Here is a 22,147-nt window from a genome sequence, read left to right as displayed (position 1 = left end):
TTGTACTAGGAAGATTCTGCTTGTTCCATGTATGTGCCTGATCCGCAATGCACACAAACCATTACTTTGACAATCATTAGTAGAGTCCCCCAAATCCATATCCATGTGTGCGGTATGATGTGCACCAATGTCTGGCACTCATTGCGCCTGGGTATCACATCATAACCAAGAACTAGTGTTGACACAATACGGCAAGAGTATGCGCAGTCTAGAGTTGAGCGAACATACTCTGGCGAGCTTGATGCTCGTTCGAGTATCAGCGTACTCGATGGTGCTCGTTACTCGAACGAGCATCAAATCGCGTTCGACCCCGCCCCAGCCTTTGGCTCCTCCCCACTGTGACGTGCCTGTTTTGGCCACGACGCAGTGCGCGTCATTTGAAAATTTTTGGTCTGGCAGGGAGGGGGAGGGGAAGGGGAAAGGGAATAGAGAGAGAGAGACGAACCAAGAAAAAAAAAAAAAAGCTCGGGACCCGGCGTCCCACATACAAAAATGCTAGTCAATGGGGCTCGTTACTCGAGTAGAGCTCTCGAATTTTACGAAAAGCTCAACTCGAATAACGCGGACCCGAGCATTTGGGTGCTCGCTCATCTCTAGCGCAGTCATCTCTAAACAGCCCAAAACAAACATTCTGTTTTCATCTTCCAAAAACGAATGAAAGAAATCAAATACTATCAAATTGTTCTTTAAATTTAATTAAACTAATTATAAGACATGAAGAAACGAAGCTGAAAGATGTACAAAGAGAAAATGAAGAGGCAAAACCACTGTTACAGAGGGTGTCCAGAGAAGAATATGACAGCTTACTGAAGAAAACACAATCCTCTGTAGATGAAGTTGAGGAAAAATTACTGTTGTAAAGAAACATAAGATGTCTTTGACTATTCCCCCCACCAAGTATATGAATGGGGCCGCAGGGATCAGCCGCCACACACTCCCAAATCAATTTTCAAAAAACAAAATAAGAATAAAACATCCGTTGAGCCCCGATTTTAGCTCCTCGGAGATGGAATCTTCAGATTGTGCACTGGTGGGTCTGAATTAGAGACACAAGACCCTCAGGGAAATACATAGTAACATAGTATGGCTGAATGTAGACAATGTCCATCTAGTTCAGCCTGTTTCAACAACCCCCCCCCCCCATGTTGATCCAGAGGAAGGCAAAAAAAACAAAAACAATGAGGCAGAAGCCAATTAGCCTATTCGGGGGAAAAATTCCTTCCCGACTCCATAATGGCAGTCAGAATAAACGCTGGATAAATGTTTGATAGTTCCTACTTGACTGTAGAACCCAGATCAACAACCCCACTGGTCACCTAATGTGTATCCCGGTAATGTCATAGCGCTCTAACAAGACATCTAGTCCCCTCTTAAACTTTTCTTTGGGTTTTGCCATCACCACGTCCTCAGGCAGAGAGTTCCACAGACTCACTGCTCTTACAGTAAAGAACCCCCTTCTTTGTTGGCCAAACCATTTTATTATAAAAAAAAAATCTAAAAACACCAAACGTTCAAAAAAACCACAAAACTGGTGTCTCAGGGGTCGGTAAGAAACATAAACACAACTCCTCATATGCCAAGGATGAATAGAAGAATGTTCAGATGTAATTAAACCCCCACAGTATGATGCTGCCACCACCATGTGTCACTGTAGAGTTGGTATTGGGCAGGTGATGAGTAGTACATGGTTTGCTCCAGACGGAACACTTAGAATTTAGGCCAAAAAGTTTTTTCTTGCTTTCATCAGACCAGAGGACCTTCTTTCTCATAGTCTGAGGGTTCTTTAGGTGATTTTAGGCAAACTCCAGATGGGCTTTCATGCGTCTTTAGTGAGGAGAGGCTTCTTTCTGGCCACTCTAGCATGAAGCCCAGATTGGTGGAGTGCTGCAGTGATGGTCGACGTTCTGGAAGTTTCTTCCATCTGCACACAGGATCTTTGGAGCTCAGCCAGTGTGACCATTGGGTTCATGGTCACCTATCTTACCAAGGCCCAGCTCCTCCAATTACTTAGGCCTCCTGCCCACCGACGGAGCGGGATACTCCCACAGTTTTACGACGTGGGAATCCCGCAGGGAGAAACAAAAAAGTCTCCGCTGGCAATTGCAGGAAAACACAATTTTTACCGCGTTTTTCCATGGTTTCCATTAACACTATATTAAGGGAGACCTCCCGCCGTGGAAAAACGCAGTAAAATAGAACATGCCGCAATTTTTTTCCCACGACGTAAATCTGCGTCAGAATCCCGCATGTGAGGACAGAGCCATTAGGTTCAATAGAACCTAATAGCTGCGTTATTACGCTGCAGATTTACGGCCGTGGGCATTAGCTCTTAGTTTGGTGGGTCGGCCATCTCTAGGCAGAGTCCTGGTTGTTCCAGACTTCTTCCATTGAACAATTTTGGAGTCCACTGTGCTCTTGGGGATTTTCAGTGCAGCGGAATTTTTTTGTAGCTTCTCCAAATCTGTGCCTCCACACAATCCTGCCTGAGATCTACAGGCAGTTCTTTCCTCCTCATGGCTTAGTTTTGGCTCTGATATGCATTGTGAGCTGCTGGGTTTTATATAGACAGGAGTGTGTCTTTTAAATTAGGTCCAATCAACTGAATTTACCACAAGTGACTCCAATCAAGGTGTAGAAAAATCTCAAAGATGATCAAGACAAATGGGTCTGAATAGTTACGTGTTACCATACAGTGCGGCATGGGGTCCCGCGGTCGGCGCGCGTCGCTCCGGCGTCGGCTCCAGCAGCCTGGAGCCCTGTGTCGAGGTCATCCCAGCAGCTTGGGTTGGCCAGTGGGCGGCGGCGTGGGCGTGCCCGCCCGTAGGGTGCCGCCCGCACTCCTCTGTGCTTCTTATACAGCAGTGGGTGGAGTTGCCTCCTCCCACTCTCCGCCCCTGGGCGGAACCTTGTGGTTAAAAGACTGGCAGTGAACTGAGCTCATTGCCAGTTATTGGTTCTGCATGCACCTAGCCAGTCTGTCTGCGGGTCTCCTCAGTCAGTCCCTAGTGTTCGGTCAGCTCCCTCTGGTCCCCTATCACTCAGTCTGTTTTTGTTGGTTTGGTTTGCCTCTCATCTAGTCTGGCCCAGTCAGCACTAGTTGCTATCCAGCACTCTGCCAGTTTGCCTGTGAGTTCCATCTCCAGCCTTGCAAGTTTTGTTGGTCTGATTCATCTGCCTCCTCTGTCGGCACTCTGTTTCCCCCATTAGGTAGTTTCCTGCTTGTCAGTCGCCAGGTCCCTAGCCAGGGCAGGGACCGCCGTCCAGTTGTCCGCCTGGGGTTAGCCAGGGCCGAGGCAAGTAGGCAGGGACAGTGGGGGTGCGGGAGATCAGGGCACCCCAACTGGCGCTCGGGAGGCAGAGTGCCGTAACATAATAACTGGCCCTTAAAATACTGTTTTTCTTTTCATGGCGGCGATCAGCGCCCTTGCAAACCAGCTGCAAGACCTGGTGCCGGTGATCCGGGATTTGTCAGCTCGCATGGTGGCCCAGGAGCAGTGGGCATTGTCGCAGGAGCAGAATGCCGTTCCCAGTCCCGAACCCAAGTGCCCTCTTCCCGAGGTGTTCTCTGGGGAGAGGAACAAGTTTTTCGTTTTTCAACAGGCGTGTCGCCTGTTTTTTCGGATGCGTCCCCGCTCTTCCGGCTCGGAGGTCCAGAGGGTCGGGCTCATAATGTCCCTGCTGCGGGGCTCTGCCCAGACTTGGGCCTTTTCCATTCCCGAGGGTTCCCCCTCCCTGCATTCGGTGGACTCCTTTTTTCAGGAACTCGGGGGCATCTTCGATGAACCGGACAGAGTGGGGTTGGCGGTTTCACGGTTGCTGGCGCTGCATCAGGGGTCGCTTTGTGTGGAGGATTATTGCTCCAATTTCAGACGCTATGCGGGTGATACTGCATGGAACGATAGTGCCCTGAAAGACGTTTTTATGCAAGGTCTCTCAGACGCGGTCAAAGAACTGTTGATCTCCCATCCCGTTCCTGGGTCCTTAAAGGAGGCTATGGAGTTAGCAGTGAAGGCAGATAGGAGGCTCAGGGCTGGGAAGCAAGATAGACCGACCCATAGAGTCAGGGAGGTCATTTGTCCTGTTCCCTCCCCGTCCGTACCAGTCTCTGTTCCCGAACCTATGGAACTGGACCCGCTGGACCCCAAGGAGCGACGCCGGATTCGGTTATTACATAATCTCTGTCTCTACTGCGGGAAAGCTGGACATCGGGTGATAACTTGCCCCTGGAGGCCTCAGCGTCCACAGTCTGAATCGGCAGAAAGACTTCCAGTCCTAGGCGACTGCAGGGAGAGTCGCCTAGGACCTCAGGTACGTCCTAGACTTCTGATACCCTGCCAGGTTAGATTCCGGAACTTCTCCCGCCTAGGGCAGGCGTTTATTGATTCCGGAGCAGCTGCTAACCTGATAAGCACGCGTCTCGTTGAGCCCCTGAGGGCTGAATTTGTGGCGCTGAAGACGCCAATTCATTTTGCTAGCATTGATGCTACTCCTCTTGCTTCGGGCTTGGTACGATGGAGGACCCCAGTGTTACAACTCATGGTGGGGGGTCGCCATTCGGAAGGTCTATCATTCCTGGTGATGGAGAAAATGTCGGTAGACATGGTACTAGGGATGCCGTGGCTGGCGTTGCACAACCCCCAATTCGATTGGGCCACTGGGGAGCTAACCCAGTGGGGGCCGTCCTGCCATAGCCATCGTGCTCCCCCTCCCCCCTGCTCAGTCGAACAGAAGGGGTACCGGTCCTCTGGAAATCGCAAAAGGAGGGGTCGCACGGGGTGCCATAAGTCTTTGTCGAAACCTGTTGTCTCTTCGGTGATGCCCACCTCCGGTCCCCCGCCGCCCACCCTGGTCTGTGATGAAGTGGAACACAAGGCCCAGGAGGTCCTGGATTCTTGCCGGGGTCCAGGAACCTTACAATTTTTGGGGGCCCGGAAGAGTTTTTTGGAGTATGATAGCTCAGATGACAGTGATTTTAAAGTTAGAGATGCCTCAGATTTTGAAGGCAGCGTCATTGGTAGCGAGGATCAGTCCATGGTGCCCGCTCAGGAGGGTCACATTCTCGGGTTGGTACAGCGTTTTCACAGCCTTTGCCTGGATAAGCCTGGTCGAGTTTCCGGGGGCCCGGAGGTCCCCCGTCAGAGGGGGGGTAATGTTACCATACAGTGCGGCATGGGGTCCCGCGGTCGGCGCGCGTCGCTCCGGCGTCGGCTCCAGCAGCCTGGAGCCCTGTGTCGAGGTCATCCCAGCAGCTTGGGTTGGCCAGTGGGCGGCGGCGTGGGCGTGCCCGCCCGTAGGGTGCCGCCCGCACTCCTCTGTGCTTCTTATACAGCAGTGGGTGGAGTTGCCTCCTCCCACTCTCCGCCCCTGGGCGGAACCTTGTGGTTAAAAGACTGGCAGTGAACTGAGCTCATTGCCAGTTATTGGTTCTGCATGCACCTAGCCAGTCTGTCTGCGGTTCTCCTCAGTCAGTCCCTAGTGTTCGGTCAGCTCCCTCTGGTCCCCTATCACTCAGTCTGTTTTTGTTGGTTTGGTTTGCCTCTCATCTAGTCTGGCCCAGTCAGCACTAGTTGCTATCCAGCACCCTGCCAGTTTGCCTGTGAGTTCCATCTCCAGCCTTGCAAGTTTTGTTGGTCTGATTCATCTGCCTCCTCTGTCGGCACTCTGTTTCCCCCATTAGGTAGTTTCCTGCTTGTCAGTCGCCAGGTCCCTAGCCAGGGCAGGGACCGCCGTCCAGTTGTCCGCCTGGGGTTAGCCAGGGCCGAGGCAAGTAGGCAGGGACAGTGGGGGTGCGGGAGATCAGGGCACCCCAACTGGCGCTCGGGAGGCAGAGTGCCGTAACATTACGTCAATGCAAAATGTTAGTTTTTAATTTTTACAACATTTACAAAGCTTTCTAACATTTTGTTTTCACTTTGTCATTATGGGGTATTGAGTGCAGAATGATGGGGAAAAACGTGAAGTTTTGTTTTAAGTTGGACAAAGCCAAACCATGACAAAATGTAGAAAGGTCAAAGGGTCTGAAGACTTTCTGGACCCATTGTATATCACTGTCAAAAATCTGTTACTAGGAATCAAAAAGATCCCTATGTATATGAAACCCATCTGAACTACAGGAAATACAGTCATTTCGGGATGAGCGCGCATCACCTGACGTCACTGATAATTGTATAAAAGATGAAAATCTGTAACCATAATCTCATATCTGCAGCATCTTATTATTAACTCATACAGTCATATGTAAGAAGCACATATGCAAATCATCTCCTATCCTTGCTGATTGGTACTCCTGCTGTCAATTAAGGGGGTTGCTTACCAAGCATGCAACGTCATCAATCCATTTCAGCGGGGCTTATGGAAATAGCCGAGCGGCACCTGGTTGGGTATCTCGTCAGTCCCATTGTGAAAGTGAATTAAGCACTAGTGCACTTGTGTGACCAGTGCCATTCAGTGTCCTTCTTACTGCAGAGAGGACCCCATCATCGTGATCAACATTTCTCAGCATTGAGACCCCCCACGATCAACAATTTATCCCTTATCCTGTGGGTAGGGGATAATAGCAATTGTGATACAAACCCTTTAAAAAAACTCTCTTACCTGTTTTTGTACATGGGAGCAGTATTATAGTAGTTATATTCTTGTACATAGGAGGCAGTATTATAGTAGTTATATTCTTGTACATAGGGAGCAGTATTATAGTAGTTATATTCTTGTACATAGGGAGCAGTATTATAGTAGTTATATTCTTGTACATAGGAGGCAGTATTATAGTAGTTATATTCTTGTACATAGGGGGCAGTATTATAGTAGTTATATTCTTGTACATAGGGGGCAGTATTATAGTAGTTATATTCTTGTACATAGGGGGCAGTATTATAGTTGTTATATTCTTGTACATAGGGGGCAGTATTATAGTTGTTATATTCTTGTACATAGGGAGCAGTATTATAGTAGTTATATTCTTGTACATAGGGGGCAGTATTATAGTAGTTATGTTCCTGTACATAGGGGGCAGTATTATAGTAGTTATATTCTTGTACATAGGGAGCAGTATTATAGTAGTTATATTCTTGTACATAGAGGGCAGTATTATAGTAGTTATATTCTTGTACAGAGGGGCAGTATTATAGTAGTTATATTCTTGTACATAGGTGGCAGTATTATAGTAGTTATATTCTTGTACATAGAAGGCAGTATTATAGTAGTTATATTCTTGTACATAGGGTCAGTATTATAGTAGTTATATTCTTGCACATAGCGGGCAGTATTATAGTAGTTATATTCTTGTACATAGGGAGCAGTATTATAGTAGTTATATTCTTGTACATAGAGGGCAGTATTATAGTAGTTATATTCTTGTACATAGGGGGGCAGTATTATAGTAGTTATATTCTTGTACATAGAGGGCAGAATTATAGTAGTTATATTCTTGTACAAACGGGGCAGTATTATAGCAGTTATATTCTTGCACATAGGGAACAGTATTACAGTAGTTATATACTTGTACATAGGGGGGCAGTATTGTAGTAGTTATATTCTTGTACATAGGGGGCAGTATTATAGTAGTTATATTCTTGTACATAGGGGGCAGTATTATAGTAGTTATATTCTTGTACATAGGGGGCAGTATTATAGTAGTTATATTCTTGTACATAGGGGGCAGTATTATAGTAGTTATATTCTTGTACATAGGGGGCAGTATTATAGTAGTTATATTCTTGTACATAGGAGCAGTATTATAGTAGTTATATTCTTGTACATAGGAGCAGTATTATAGTAGTTATATTCTTGTACATAGGGGGCAGTATTATAGTAGTTATATTTGTGTACATAGGGGACAGTACTATAGTAGTTATATGCTTGTACATAGGAGGCAGTATTCTATTAGTTATATTTTTGTACATATGGGTAGTATTATAGTAGTTATATTCTTGTACATAGAGGGCAGTATTATAGTAGTTATATTCTTGTACATAGGGGCAGTATTATAGTAGTTATATTCTGGTACATGAGAAGACAGTATTATAGTAGTTATATTCTTGTACATAGGGGGCACTATTACAGTATTTATATTATTGTCCCTATGATTCCTATGATTAGTAATACAGTAGTTTACTTAGAAGAGAAGTGCAATATTAGAGCTTAGTACACAAGTGGTTAAATTCTATTACAATGGGACTGTATTACAGTAGTTATATTTTTGCACATAGGGGACAGTATTATAGTAGCTATATATTTTTTTTTATTCTCTACAGCTATTTCTTACACTGTTGTCACCGTGTTTATTGCACCAGTTCTGATACTGTCCACTTCCTTCCATGATACAAGACAGCGAAAGGGTTACATAAAAGGCACTTAAAATGAAAGTCCTTTTAAAATGGGTAATCGCATTTCAGCAGATAGCTTTATGTTTGCATTCACCATGGCTAAGGTAGTGACGAGAGCCTGGGGAGCCCTTGGCGTTCAGTGCGGTTTTGCTATAGGTTTTGTAATTCAGGAAACTTGATCTCACGTGTTAGGTGTTCCTGAGTTTTCATTCAATAGGTTAAATAATCTAGAACTAGTCAAACAGGACGTACGGCAGCTCCTGACATGATGCAGAGTGAAGAAATGAAATTTTACTTGACTAATCTTAGTCATGTGGACTTTGGCAGAGGACCTCAAAATATGTCTCGCTCTTTACTTTTAAGGCTTGTACCTGGAAAAAGAAACAAAGTCTTTGTTTGAAAACAGAATCCTGAATTCTTTTTTAAACTCCTTAACCGGTCAACAGAAAAGGATTTTGTGCTGAACAGATTAGAGACGGGACTCGACAACCTTCTGTTTTAGCTGTAGGAACAGGACTTTTTGGACCTCTGGCACCGCTGTACGCTTCATCCTGAATGGTCATCGTCAGCTCGGAGCTGAAGACTCATTGCACAGGGTGGTGGGAAGGACGTAAAGTGATAACTACCCCCTGTGCGGGACTGCAGGTTGCAGCCAACGATACAAGTGCAAAGACAGTGTTGCAACACATTAGCCATGCTGACGGTTAAAGAGTTTCCAAGTCGGCGTCACTCGTGGATATGGTATGCTACCTTTATGGAATAATTCCTTTGCTATAAAGAGCGTGTGCAATAATTGAAACGTACAGATGTAGCAGAGCCGAGACTGTTACTGCTGCGTCTCACTGTTTGTGGTTTTTTCATAGGACTGCTGGTAGTTTCAATGTGTTAATAAAGTACAGATGCCGTGAGTAAGAGAAGTAACAAGTTCAGCTCTGCTACATCTGTGCGTGGTAATATAGCGCTAGAATCAGAATGTGATCAGGGTGAGCTTATGTTGTTGCACTCTACAACTACTGTATTCGTTTTACTGCTTTTGCAACTTTTCCTGTTTATGTTTCCTTGTACGGCTGATACCGTAGTTCAAATGTAAAAATCGGAAGTGATCCGCTGCTCAAAAGTTCAGTGAATTCTGTGTGACTCGGGTATCTGCCACCTGTATGAGGTTTGTCAAAAAGGAAGAACTACTTCTGCTCACTTATTTACTATCGACAGAAAACTGTCAAACACGCTGTGCGCCACATTAACTTTGTGTTATGTGTTTTAGAAACTTTTTTTGCTGTGTCTGACAGAGGGGCGTTCCTCCATCATAAAAGGGGGCTTGGCTTAAATTGTAGCAAAAGTTTGTTACAATTTTTAATGTACACTAAGCCGACTAAAAGGGGTCTAAATGTAGACTAGTCTTAAAATGGGACAGATTTATGATGCAGCAGAGCTAGTGTGATGAAGCTGGCGCATTTCAAGACTGTCTAGTCTAGATTTGCGCTGTCTAAGGTCTGAGAAAATCTGACCGTTCCTCGCACTCTATTTTGCTGCGATTTTTCTGCGATTGCAATATTTTTCGAAATATACAAATTACATTGCAGCGCCATACAGGTGTTCTTGACCAGTGGGAAAAAAATTAGATGAGCGTCCAATAGTTAAAATGGTCCAAAAATCCACATTACACTCACATGCAAATAACATGGCATGCAAGTGCGATGCGATGTTGTCACGCTCCCATAGGAAATGATGGCCGATTCTTGCACAAGAATCACCCAAAAATAGGATATGTTGCGATTTTATATTGCGCACTGGGAAAGAAGATGAATAACTAAACATCACTCTTGTGAATAAACAGATTGGAATAAATGGGCTCTTTTCACATACGAGTCCTGTCCATATCACAATCGGACGAAACTAGCGTCTGAAAATCTCCCGGGTGAGAACAGGCTAACTTTTTAAATATGCCACATTGTGTTGGCGAGCGCCTGTAACAGGACAAGGGCTCGCTCACACGGGCGTATTTAGCCTGCATATTACGTGCATATTTTTTGTGCTAGTGATACACAGTTCTAAAAGCCTATTGATTTACATTGGGGCATTCAGACCGGTCATTCCAAAAAAAAACGCAGCCTGTCCTATTTTGGTGCGTCTTCCGCACATTTCATAGTATGGCGCGTAAAATCCGCAGTAAATATGCATGTGTTACATGTGTTCGTGCTGCATACTGCATTATAAAAGTGCGTCATATACAGGCTAAATCCGCACCTCTTAGTGAGCCCTTAGATTGTAAGCTCTGCTGTGCAAGTAAGACTGAGGGCGATGGGTATGAAACAGTAATATCATACTGGAATATAATATAGTGTATATATAGCAGAAGTGAGTTCATCATTAACTACGATGGGTTTTCCTTCAGAGCTACAGAAAACTACAACTTTGTGATATCACCAGGAGTTGTGCCAAGTGACAAACTCAGCTTCGCTACATCTCTTGCGATACTGTTGACATTGACAGACTATTAGAAGAATAGTGGCGTATCACTAGATAGTGTCAAATAACGTTTCTTTTACCTTTTGGGGAAGGTGGGATGCTGTACTGCACTTTCAACCATAAAAGGGCTTGCCACCACCTATCAATGACCCTATTAGGGCATGAGGATGTCTTAGCGTGGGGTTCTGCACTTTGGACCCTACTATATGAGCCCGAGAGCTGCTGCAATCAGAGCTATTTTGGCGGAGTACTCGCCATGACAGCATTGGGACCACCAAGCACTGGTATTAACCATGGCGTCTGCTTTTGGGAAGGGGTCTGTCTTAGCTGAGCGACCCCTATCTTAAAGTCTAGTTTGCTGATTTCCTAATTCTCTGCATTGAGATAATGCGGCTAGTTTGCCTGCACGTGAATTGAGCCATATGACAAACTCAGCTCTGCTACACTCCCCTAAAAGTATGTAATCTTTTTTTTTGCCAGTCCTGCCTGGAGTCATCACCTTTATATCAGCTGTTGATACCAATGCCGGTTGTTTAATCTGCCGTGAAAGTGTGTGCTTATACGTGAGAAGTCTGAAGTCAGCTGACACAATCCAGATGAGCGGAGCAGATCCCCTCCGCCGCCGCGGGTAGAACTTGCGCAGGTTCTAGGCCTCGGTTTAATCTGTCTACCTCTAACTTTATCAGTGTGAAGCAGCTTGCTGCCGGCTCCCGCTGCTAACGTCATTGTCCTGGTAGTGACATCAATGTAGCCGAAAAAAATTCTTAGTCGGCATTTTTTGGTCTCGCCGTGTGCTTCCAGCGACATAGATTAGGACGTGCGGTTAAGGTGTTAAAGTCTGATATGGCAGCTAGCACTTATTATTAACCGTGTGGTATTATACATTATTATATAACACTTCTCAGGTCAGGCTCACACTCTCGCGCATGGCACGCAGCAAGTGCGCAATGAACATTGCGGACTTGCTGTGTGCCGCCAAGCGCCATGCACTATCTTGGTGTGTATGCACACGTAATCGTAATGCGCACCAAGATAGGGCATGATGCGATTTTTCTTGCACGCGCAATTTATGTGAGCTGCAACATGGCAGCCTATAGGAGATTGGTACAGCGTATTACACGCGCAAACCCGCGCTTAATATGCTATGACCACGCGCTCGTGTGAGCGCGGCCTTAGTTACATTTACTTCTGAGAAAGTTCGGTGACAACGGATAGGGCTGCTATTAAAACGAAGGCTGAACTCACATCTGCATTCGGATATCCGGCATGGGAGCAGGAAAACCAGATCCGTCTTAGGAAGAAAACGAACGGTGCCGGATGGACCGCGCTGATTATAACAGGGTCCGGCCGGCTCCCGTTATGTCCCCCGGGATGTCCCTGCATTATTTCCTTTAGGATTTTGGGACAGATCTGCGCCAGTCTGCAAACCGAGTCTCTGACACGTGAACACAGCCTTAAAGGGGTTGTCCCGCGCCGAAACGTTTTTTTTTTTTTTCAATAGGCGGGGGGCCTATTGAAAAAAAAAAAAACGGTTCGGCGCGAGACAAACCCAATGCATGTGTTAAAAAAAAAAAACGTTTAGTACTTACCCGAATCCCCGCGCTGCGGCGACTTCTTCCTTACCTTAGCAAGATGGCCACCGGGATCTTCACCCACGATGCACCGTGGGTCTTCTCCCATGGTGCACCATGGGCTCTGTGCGGTCCATTGCCAATTCCAGCCTCCTGATTGGCTGGAATCGGCACACGTGACGGGGCGGAGCTATGAGGACCAGCTCTCCGGCACGAGCGGCCCCATTCACCAGGGAGAAGACCGGACTGCGCAAGCGCGTCTAATCGGGCGATTAGACGCTGAAATTAGACGGCACCATGGAGACGGGGACGCCAGCAACGGAGCAGGTAAGTGAATAACTTCTCTTTGGCTCATAATTAATGCACAATGTACATTACAAAGTGCATTAATATGGCCATACAGAAGTGTATACCCCACTTGCTTTCGCGGGACAACCCCTTTAAGGTACCTTTACATGGAGTAACTATCGCCCAGACAGTCAGAAGAGTCGTTGAAGCGTACGAAGGACAGCAGTTTGTTTGCTTTTATAGACAGTGATGATTGTTCATTACCGAGATATCGTTCATAGAGGAGAACTGCATGCAAATTTGTTCCAGAGTCATTCAAATACGAATGACTGACTTTACTCCAGACGATTTCTGATCAACCAGCGACTGTTTCTATTTTTTTTGGTAACCTGAAACTAAACAACTAGCGACTCTTTGCTTGTCGCTCTGTTGGTGACTGTTGAACAATATGGGAAGGGAAGTGAAGGGCCAGGCAAAAATGAATACAATTTAGAACCTTGTTATTAGAAGTCGAAAGAAAGAACAAAGACAAAAAATTTAGAAGGAAAGTCAAGGAGTAGAGCCCCATTTACACACAACGGTTACTGCTCAAAATTCGTTCAAACAATGGCTTTTGAGTGATAATCGTTGAATGTAAACGCTTCCATCTTTCACTCTTCGGCTGAACGATGATTTTTAGGTGAGCATAAAATCCATCATTTATCTGGAGAGAGATAGCAGGGACAGCATGCTGTGTTCTCCATGGGAGCAGCTGATTACATTTGTACTCAGCTGGAAATCCTTAAAAGATATGTTGAATCAGCACTCCAGGGGTTAATTATGAATAAAACAGCACTTTATTCCTCAATGGTAAAAACATAGCTGCAACGTTTCGATCCTACACACACAGGATCTTTGTCAAGCATAAGGGTGCCTACCCACTAGCGTTTTTTTTCCCTGCGAAATTCGCAGCATTTTTTTCTCTGCAGGGGTCTATGGGACTTGTAATGTTAAAATCGCGATCGCGCAAAATCGCAATTTACCGCGAAATCGCGATTTTGCGCGATCGCGATTTTAACATTACAAGTCCCATAGACCCCTGCAGAGAAAAAAATGCTGCGAATTTCGCAGGGAAAAAAAACGCTAGTGGGTGGGCGCCCTAAAGCAGCATACCAACCCTCCTAGTTAAATACCCCCACATATAACACAAAAAAACGATCAAAATTCCAGGGTAGGTTCACACCCATCCCACAAAGGTAGTCATAGGGCCTGGATCATGCAGTGCAGCTGGAGAATAAACATCAACAAACGAGCAGCAAAGACAAAGTTTAAAAAAAAATATATATATATATATAATATTACTGGTAATATATTTTTCCAGTAATAATTTTTTTTTTTTTTTTAAACTTTATCTTTGTCTTTGCTGCTCGTTTGATGTTTATTCTCCAGCTGCACTGCATGATCCTGGCCCTATGACTACCTTTGTGGGATGGGTGTGAACCTACCCTGGAATTTTGATCGGTTTTGTGTGTTATATGTGGGGGTATTTAACTAGGGGGGTTGGTATGCTGCTTTATGCTTGACAAAGATCCTGTGTGTGTAGGATCGAAACGTTGCAGCTATGTTTTTACCATTGAGGAATAAAGTGCTGTTTTATTCATAATTAACCCCTGGAGTGCTGATTCAACATATCTTGTAAGGATTTCCTGCTTCTTCCAGTCTTTGGGTCCAGACCTTGGCTGTGGATCGTGCACCCTGCAAGCCTGTAAGTGCTACAGTATATTGATTGGAAGTGCTGTTCCCCTTCTCATCTCTTTCTACATTGTACTCAGCTGACAGCCCCTGCAAAGACAATGCAGCTGAGTGCAAAGTCCACACCACATGCTGGGATTTGCAAACAGCTGCTGGAGGCTCATTTACATTCAAATGAAGCTGATAAAGTTCTAATGGGCATTAGTGCCCATTAGTTCTTTATGCAAAGTGATCGATAGAACTGTCAATCTTTCAATCATTACAAAAATTGTCTTTGCTTGTAAATGAGGCTTAAGTGATACGGATCACAAACTAAAATGTTTCTACATACATGAACATATCAAGGGAAACAAACAAGGGGAATTGGAGCTCCTAACACATGAAGAGAAATATGATGTCATAGGCATCACGGAAACTTGGTGGAATGGTACACATGATTGGAATACAAGGCTTGAAGGATACAACCTTTTTATAAGAAACATATCTAATAAAAGAGGAGGAGGTATTGTGTTGTATGTTAGGAAAGCATTCATCTCCACAGAGATTCAAGCATCAGAGCATGGGAGTTCTGTAGAAACTGTTTGGGTAGGAATACAAGGAGAGAACAACAGAAAGGACACCATTGTAGGCATTTACTATGGGCCACCTGGACAAGTAGAAGATATGGAGGAACTCTTTGTACATCAGATGGCTAAGCTCTCAAAAAAGCACAACATAGTGATTATGGGAGATTTTACCGATCCAGACATTTGTTGGGAATCTCTCTCAGGTAAAAGTAATGGATCCAACAAATTCTTATCCGCTCTTGCTGACAACGTTATCTTCCAAAAGGTAGAAGAGAAAACAAGGGGATCTGCTATCTTGGACCTAATTCGTACCAACAGGGAGGGAATGGTTGAGGAAGTAAGGACGGCTCTGACTTTAGGAGGCAGTGATCATACTATCCATGAATTTTGTATATAAAGGGGAGGAAGACCTGAGAAAACTCAGACCTCAAGGTTGGATTTCAGAAAGGCAGATTTTAATGAACTCAGAAGGAGGGTAGGAAGAATCCAATGGCTGGATGTTCTTAAGGACAGAAATGTCCAAGGAGGTTGGGAAATATAATGAAATGAGATTCTCCAAGCACAATCGTTACCAATCCCTAAAAGAAGGAAGAATGGGAAGCATTTAAAGAGTCCAGGATGGATGAACACAGAACGTGAACACATGTTAAAAAGGAAGAAAAGTATGTTTACCAAATGCAAAGAGGGGGAATATCTAAAGAAGAATATAATGTGGTCTGCAGAAACTGTAGGGCAAGTGTCAGAAAAGCTGAAGCTAATAATGAATTGATTCTTGCAACAGAGGCCAAAAGCAATAAAAAAGGATGTTGGGGGTATGTCAAAAGCAAAAGAAAAGTCAAAGATGCTATTGGATGCTTACAAGATGAAAATGGTGAATTGGTTAAGAATGATGTTGTATTGGTTTTCTCTCAGAAAGTAGATGGAACATCAACTGGTCTTCCATATGCTACTGGGGGATAAAAGAATGCAGGCTTTCTATAAGCAGAGAGATGGTGAGGGAACACTTAGCACTTAGTCAACTTACATGAATTCAAGTCTCCAGGTTCAGATGAATTACATCCTAGGGTACTAAAGGAAGCAGCGGAGGTAATTGCTGAACCACTCGCCGTACGCTTTGAAAATGCTTAGAGAACAGGAGAAGTCCCAGAAGATTGGAAAAGGACAAATGTTGTTCCTAACTCCAAAAAAGGCAAGAAGGTGGACCCAGAAAACTACAGGCCTGTGAGCCTGACTGGGGCTGTATTTATGTTATGAACTTGGTTCTGGTATTGTATCTATGCACTGAGGTTGGTTCTTGTGCTGTATTTATGCACTGAGCTTTATTCTAGTTTTGTATCTATGTTATGAGCTTGGTTCTGGTGCTTGCTTCTTAGTGTAATATATATAGTTTTTTTCTTATGAAGGGGAGGGGGTGCCAAAAAAAATTAATCACAGGGTGCCATCTAAGGCCAGCACTGTATTGAATTCACTCCTTTCAGCAATTGTTCTTCCCATGTAAAGGTACCTTAACACTGTGGCTATCAACCAACTTTATGAGTCCAGACGTGACTAGTTTTGATATAGCAGATGTATCACTGCATAACTTGTCAGATTTGCCAGTTAATCTAAGAAATATGGGTGACAGACCATACGGTTGTCACGTAGCTGTCACCCAACGGGCAATGTAGTTTACTGGTCACACAGTCATACAGTTGAATGATTTTTCGGCAGCAGCTATCCTCCCTGACACCCTCAAAAACTTGCACATTCCCTCAAACAGACGTGTTAGTTTCTGGTAGTCAGATCCAGGTGCAGGACTTGTTACAATGTATCATAGCTCTCTTGTAACCAGCTATGATACACTGTAAGTGTTTAGTCTCTACATATAAACAAGAATGTTCCTGTTTGACAGCAAGCAGAGAGCTTGAAAATGGCAGGAAATTTAAACAAAGGGGATTAAAATGTGACAAATTTATTAAGAGTTGCATCGCTCTTTATGAACTTGTTTTCGCTGTAGGTGCACTAGAAAAGCAACTCTACAGCAGTTAAAAGCTGGTATAGTCTTGAACCATAATGTCACAAATTCTATTTCTTAAATCAAAGTCTTATTTTTGAATACAATTACCTCTTAATTTCTGCACATGAATGAGCATAATATACAGAAGACACGTAATCACCCCACACAAACCATACATTTGACCATAACTATAAGTTAACAAATTTTAATCTCCACCAGCCCCCCCCCACCCCCACCCCACCCCCCCAAAAAAATTAGATACATGCAAAGAAAAGAAAACCCCATAAGGCCGCTCCCACAACACAGGCTTTAGCAAAATGCCATGTTGAAAATTGTGGGAGTTTACCGTGATTTCAGGCGGCATTTTTGAACGCATTGTACAGCGTTTTTAACGCACCCCATTATTATGATGGGTGATGAGGTGCTTTAAAATGCACGAAAATAGAGCAGACAGCTCTCGAAAATTGCGGTGTTAGAAACGCCACATTCGAACTCTAGTCTGCAAGGCCCGATTGAAATCAATAGGAGCGTTTTGTAGCGCTTAGCACAGCTTTCAAAATGCCGCGCTAAACGCTGTAAAAAGCGGGCTGGGTGAGAGCAACCTAACTCTTCTCCACCTGCTCACCGCTCTCCCTCACCTTCTCTGAATCCCATCAACTTTTCTACAATACCTCAATGTAACCAGCAGTCCATATAAACCTTCCCCAAACTTCCTCAAACTTAGGCCGGCTTCACACAGGCAAGAAAATCGTGGAAGATTTGTGTGTTATGATACACACAAATCTCGCACAAATATTAACCACGTTCCTTTGAATGTGTTTCACAGAGGCAGAGAGGCTTAAAGGGGTTGTCCCGCGAAAGCAAGTGGGTCTATACACTTCTGTATGGCCATAAAATTGCACTTTGTAATGTACATTGTGCATTAAATATGAGCCAAACAGAAGTTATCAGAAGTTTTTCACTTACCTGCTCCGTTGCTAGCGTCCCCGTCTCCATGGTGCCGTCTAATTTTCAGCGTCTAATCGCCCGATTAGACGCGCTTGCGCAGTCCGGTCTTCTTCTTTTCTGAATGGGGCCGCTCGTGCCGGAGAGCTGCTCCTCGTAGCTCCGCCCCGTCACGTGCCGATTCCAGCCAATCAGGAGGCTGGAATCGGCAATGGACCACACAGAAGACCTGCGGTCCACCGAGGGAGAAGATCCCGGCGGCCATCTTCACAAGGTAAGTAAGAAGTCACCGGAGTGCGGGGATTCAGGTAAGCACTGTCCGGTTTTTTTTTTTAACCCCTGCATCGGGTTTGTCTCGCGCCGAACGGGGGGGCTATTGAAAAAAAAAAAAAAACGTTTCGGCGCGGGACAACCCCTTTAAGAAAGTGCAAAATTATCATTGACAGAAAAACCCCTACAAAAGAATAACCTAAAACACCGTTTTAGGCGGGCTGCACATAAGCATATTTGCATTGCAGAATCCGGAGTGGGCGTCCATAAGATGCTTCTTGAAAAACTGCACATGAGTGCAAATCAATTGCGATTTTCCATTCGCATAGGAAAAATCGCAGCATGTTCTATTTTTAAGCGGACATTTGACATTGCGGAAAGTTCGCAGATTCTGTGTCATCGCCTGCCGACGGCATGGGCAAATATGTACTGCACATGTCCGATAGCTCAGCGCAGTACAGAAAAAGAAGGACAGGTACGTGGGGTCACCAGCCAGGTACAGATTCGGAACATCAGGAGCTTAATGTGGTGAAAATATCACGGGACCGCACTCGGTAGTTAATGATGTGGTATTTGGTTTCAGGTGGAGCCAAACCTCAGTTGTGTTAACCCACAATTGGGTAACTCCTAAAGAAAACGAAGGCCTCCTACATGTCTTTAAAAGACATAGGGCTGAGACCTAATAATCCGCATTGACATGCTGGAGTTGCTAATATACACCTGAGGCACAATCACCCTGTATATATCAGAGACTGGTGAATACACCTAAGATGCACTAGCCAAGATTATTAGGCCATGAATGCCAGATAAGCAGATACTGACATCAGTCCTGATGGTGAACTGATGTTAGAAAAAGGAAATAACAAATGGAGACACCAGCCCTGATGGTGAGCTGCTGTCAGAGGATGGCCAAATAATCTTTGCTAGTGCATTTTAGGTGAAATACGACATAGTTAACTGCCGAGAGGTTCTGTGATATTCTCACCACATTAAGCTCCTGTACAGCCAGGGAAAAAGGTTGAGCTTCTAAATATCTGTGGATTTTAATTCAAGAATTGGATTATTGAGAGCTCTGTCATTCCTACCAGAGCATCCCAATATCATACTTTGGAGCATTAAAGGTCTTTTTGAGCATCAATATATCTACATACTGTTGGAACATCAAGCCAATAGTTCTGTAGTATACTGTTCAGTCTGTACCCCCCTGTGAGTCTCATATACCGGTCCTCGCTAGCCCACTGAGGGCCCTTGCCAGACACCACTAAGGGTGCTACATGGCTGAGAAAAACATCGACAGCCTCTTGAGTGTTTATCATCAAGCGTTCTTTACATCTGTGGCTCCTTATCAATAAAAATGTGTTTTAGGTTATTCTGTTGTAGGGGCCATTCCTTTGAATGGGTTTATACAGATGAGCGAAGTTTTCCCACATGGCACCGCGATGCGCTGTGGCAAATAAATCGCGGTACGTTCTATCTGGCTGCGTGACCTCGCATCGCAGCCCCAGTATTTGTAATGGGAGGCACTCATCACATTCTCAGGGGTTTCACATGGATGTTAAGCGGGATTCACAGCCTATATCCTTATCAATATCCATATCCATAGCCTTAGCCCTCCCTCACACAGGCGTTTGTAGAAATAAAGTGTTTTTCAATGCTGCGTTTACTGCAGATTCCGCCCGGTTTCAGCAGCGCTGGCATGCGTTATGGCAGCGTTTTGGCTGCGTTTGCAGCACGGCTGAAAGAGCAGCCAAGGCTGCTGATAAAGAAAAAAAACAGTACCCACCTATCGCTGTCCCCAGCACCGCTGTCGGGACCTTGTGAAGCCCGCCGATTGCTCTTATTACCTAAACGCGCCACTGAGTGACAGCTGGCTGAGCCAATCAGAGCCAGCACTGGATGCGTCCAATCACAGCCATTTAATTAATGGACGCATCCAGCACTGTCTGTGATTGGCTGAGTGGGCTGTCACTGAGTGTCGCTGTCACTCACTTAATCAGAGAAATCTGTCGCTGGAGGCGGAGATTTTGAATCTCCGTTACTGGCAAAAGTTCCCCAAGAGTGCCGCCGGGGACAGCGACATCACCTGTGAGGTGAGTACTAGAGATGAGCGAGCATACTCGCTAAGGACTATTGCTCGATCGAACATTGTCCTTAGCGAGTATCTCCCCGCTCGGCAGAGAAGGTTCGGCTGCCGGCGCGGGTGAGAGGTGAGTAGCAGCCATGAGCAGGAGGGGGGAGCTGAGGGAAGAAAGGGAGAGAGAGACCTCCCCTCCGTTCCTCCCCGCTCTCCCCCGCTGCTCCCCGCCTGCCGCCGGCAGCCGAATCTTTGCTCCCGAGCGGGCATTGCTCGATCAAGCGATTGCCCTTAGTACGTATGCTCGCTCATCTCTAGTGAGTAGTGATTTTTTTTTTGACTCAGGCAGTGTAGTTAGGGCGTTTAGTGCTGCCAAAAGCGCGGTACCAACTTGTGCCATGTTTTTGGCTGCGCTAAAACCGCTGCCCATTGATTTTAATGGGCAACACAGGGCAGAAAACGGACAAAAATAGAACGTGCATCGCTGTCAGAGTGCAGCGTTGTAGACCCTGCGTTTTCAGCCTTGTGTGAGCAGCCCCACTGAAATGAATGGGAGCGTTGTACAGCGTTTAGTGCAGCGCTGTAAAAGCTAAACGCTGTACAAAAACGCCTGTGTGAGGAAGGCCTCTCTTTTGACTTATCCCCCTTTCCAAGTATATAACCTCTCTTATCTTTGCCACAAAATCTACTGTCGGGGAGCAGGTTGTGCCAACGGGCTTCTGCGTCTGATAAATTTTTGCACAAATGTGGCGTGCACCAAAATTTACCTTCCTCCCGAAGTATATTCGTGCCCCTAGAGTGACAGCTCTCTACCTGTTTGTGTATGGGGAGAGAGCTGTCACGATATATGATGTGGGCGGGGAGACCTGCAGGACCCGCCTCCATGACTCGGAGCGCCATTCCAGGTCAAACTTTAAAGTGTGTCTATTCTGAAACACCACATGGATACATGCCTACATAAATGGGGATAATGTACATGGCTGTCCCAGATTCCTGCTGCCTGTGACAGGTTCCCTTTAATAAGGCAATGATTAAACCTATTTACATAAAACCAGCAACCTTTCTTTCACAGAGGATGACGTGGGAGTACAGACAGGGATGCCCTACATGGAAAATGCCAAAAGCACTGATGACACATTGTGTTCGGTCCTGTCCTAGGATAGTAATATTTCAGGAAGGGATTAAAGGAATAATTACGTTGATCGAGGGAAAGGAATGTCAATCTAAATCCCTGGCTCTGTGTTACGTTCGTGCCGGCCGTGGGAACAACGACCTACATGAACCCAACCTAAATAAGGGCTGAAGAGGAGAAAGGGGAGTTGGGAAGAATATGCACTCGAAGTGACACCAACCAGATACATAAACCGAATGTTCGTAGACAACAGACACCAAAATACTTACCAAATGCACTAAATTACCAGACAGGTGAAAATATCTGTAGGTACATCCGAGGCAACAGTCGTGTACCTGTTTATGCTCTCATGGTATTTATGGTTCCATTGACTTTGGGTATTGTCTCGCTCAGTAGATGGGGTACAGGAACATCTATGGATTACAATAGAATTGAGAAGAGATTTGTTATTACCTACTGTAGTCAGAAAGACCATAAGCAATTTAAAGGGGTTTTCCAGGCAAAACCTATTGATGACCTATCCTCAGGATAGTTAATCACTGGGGACACACCACTCAGGTGGGCAGGTCATGTGTCACTGGGGACAGGGAGGAAGTGACCTGGCTAGTTTTACTCTCATTGAAGCTGGCTATTACACTTCCAGCATTTCCGCTGGGGGACGGCCACGGAAGTGTACTAGCGGCTTGAGCTCCCATTGATTTCAATGAAAGTGAAGCCAACAAGGCCACTTCCTCCCCCGCCCCCTAGGACGTGCATCCTGTCCGCTGCATTGACAGTGGGC

General features: G+C 45.3%; 1 protein-coding gene across 3 annotated transcripts in view; it reads left to right on the top strand.

Annotated features, from left to right (window-relative positions):
- Nucleotides 1-22,147, top strand: part of PDE4B (phosphodiesterase 4B) — a 360,554-nt gene that overhangs the window by 167,064 nt on the left and 171,343 nt on the right. Inside the window, exon 1 of one of the 3 annotated variants that reach the window (XM_066597673.1) lies at nt 8,636-9,065. The exons of the other annotated variants lie outside the window; for them this stretch is intronic. Coding sequence (XP_066453770.1) covers nt 9,019-9,065 — 47 coding nt within the window. The 5' untranslated portion in view covers nt 8,636-9,018. Of the gene's footprint in view, nt 1-8,635; nt 9,066-22,147 lie in introns of those variants that run through there. 3 annotated transcript variants of the gene reach the window in all.

Source organism: Eleutherodactylus coqui, chromosome 3 (assembly GCF_035609145.1).
Source record: "Eleutherodactylus coqui strain aEleCoq1 chromosome 3, aEleCoq1.hap1, whole genome shotgun sequence".
Classification (NCBI taxonomy): domain Eukaryota; kingdom Metazoa; phylum Chordata; class Amphibia; order Anura; family Eleutherodactylidae; genus Eleutherodactylus; species Eleutherodactylus coqui.
The sequence above is the reverse complement of the archived record's forward strand: the minus strand, read 5'-3'. Positions and strand labels throughout refer to the sequence as shown.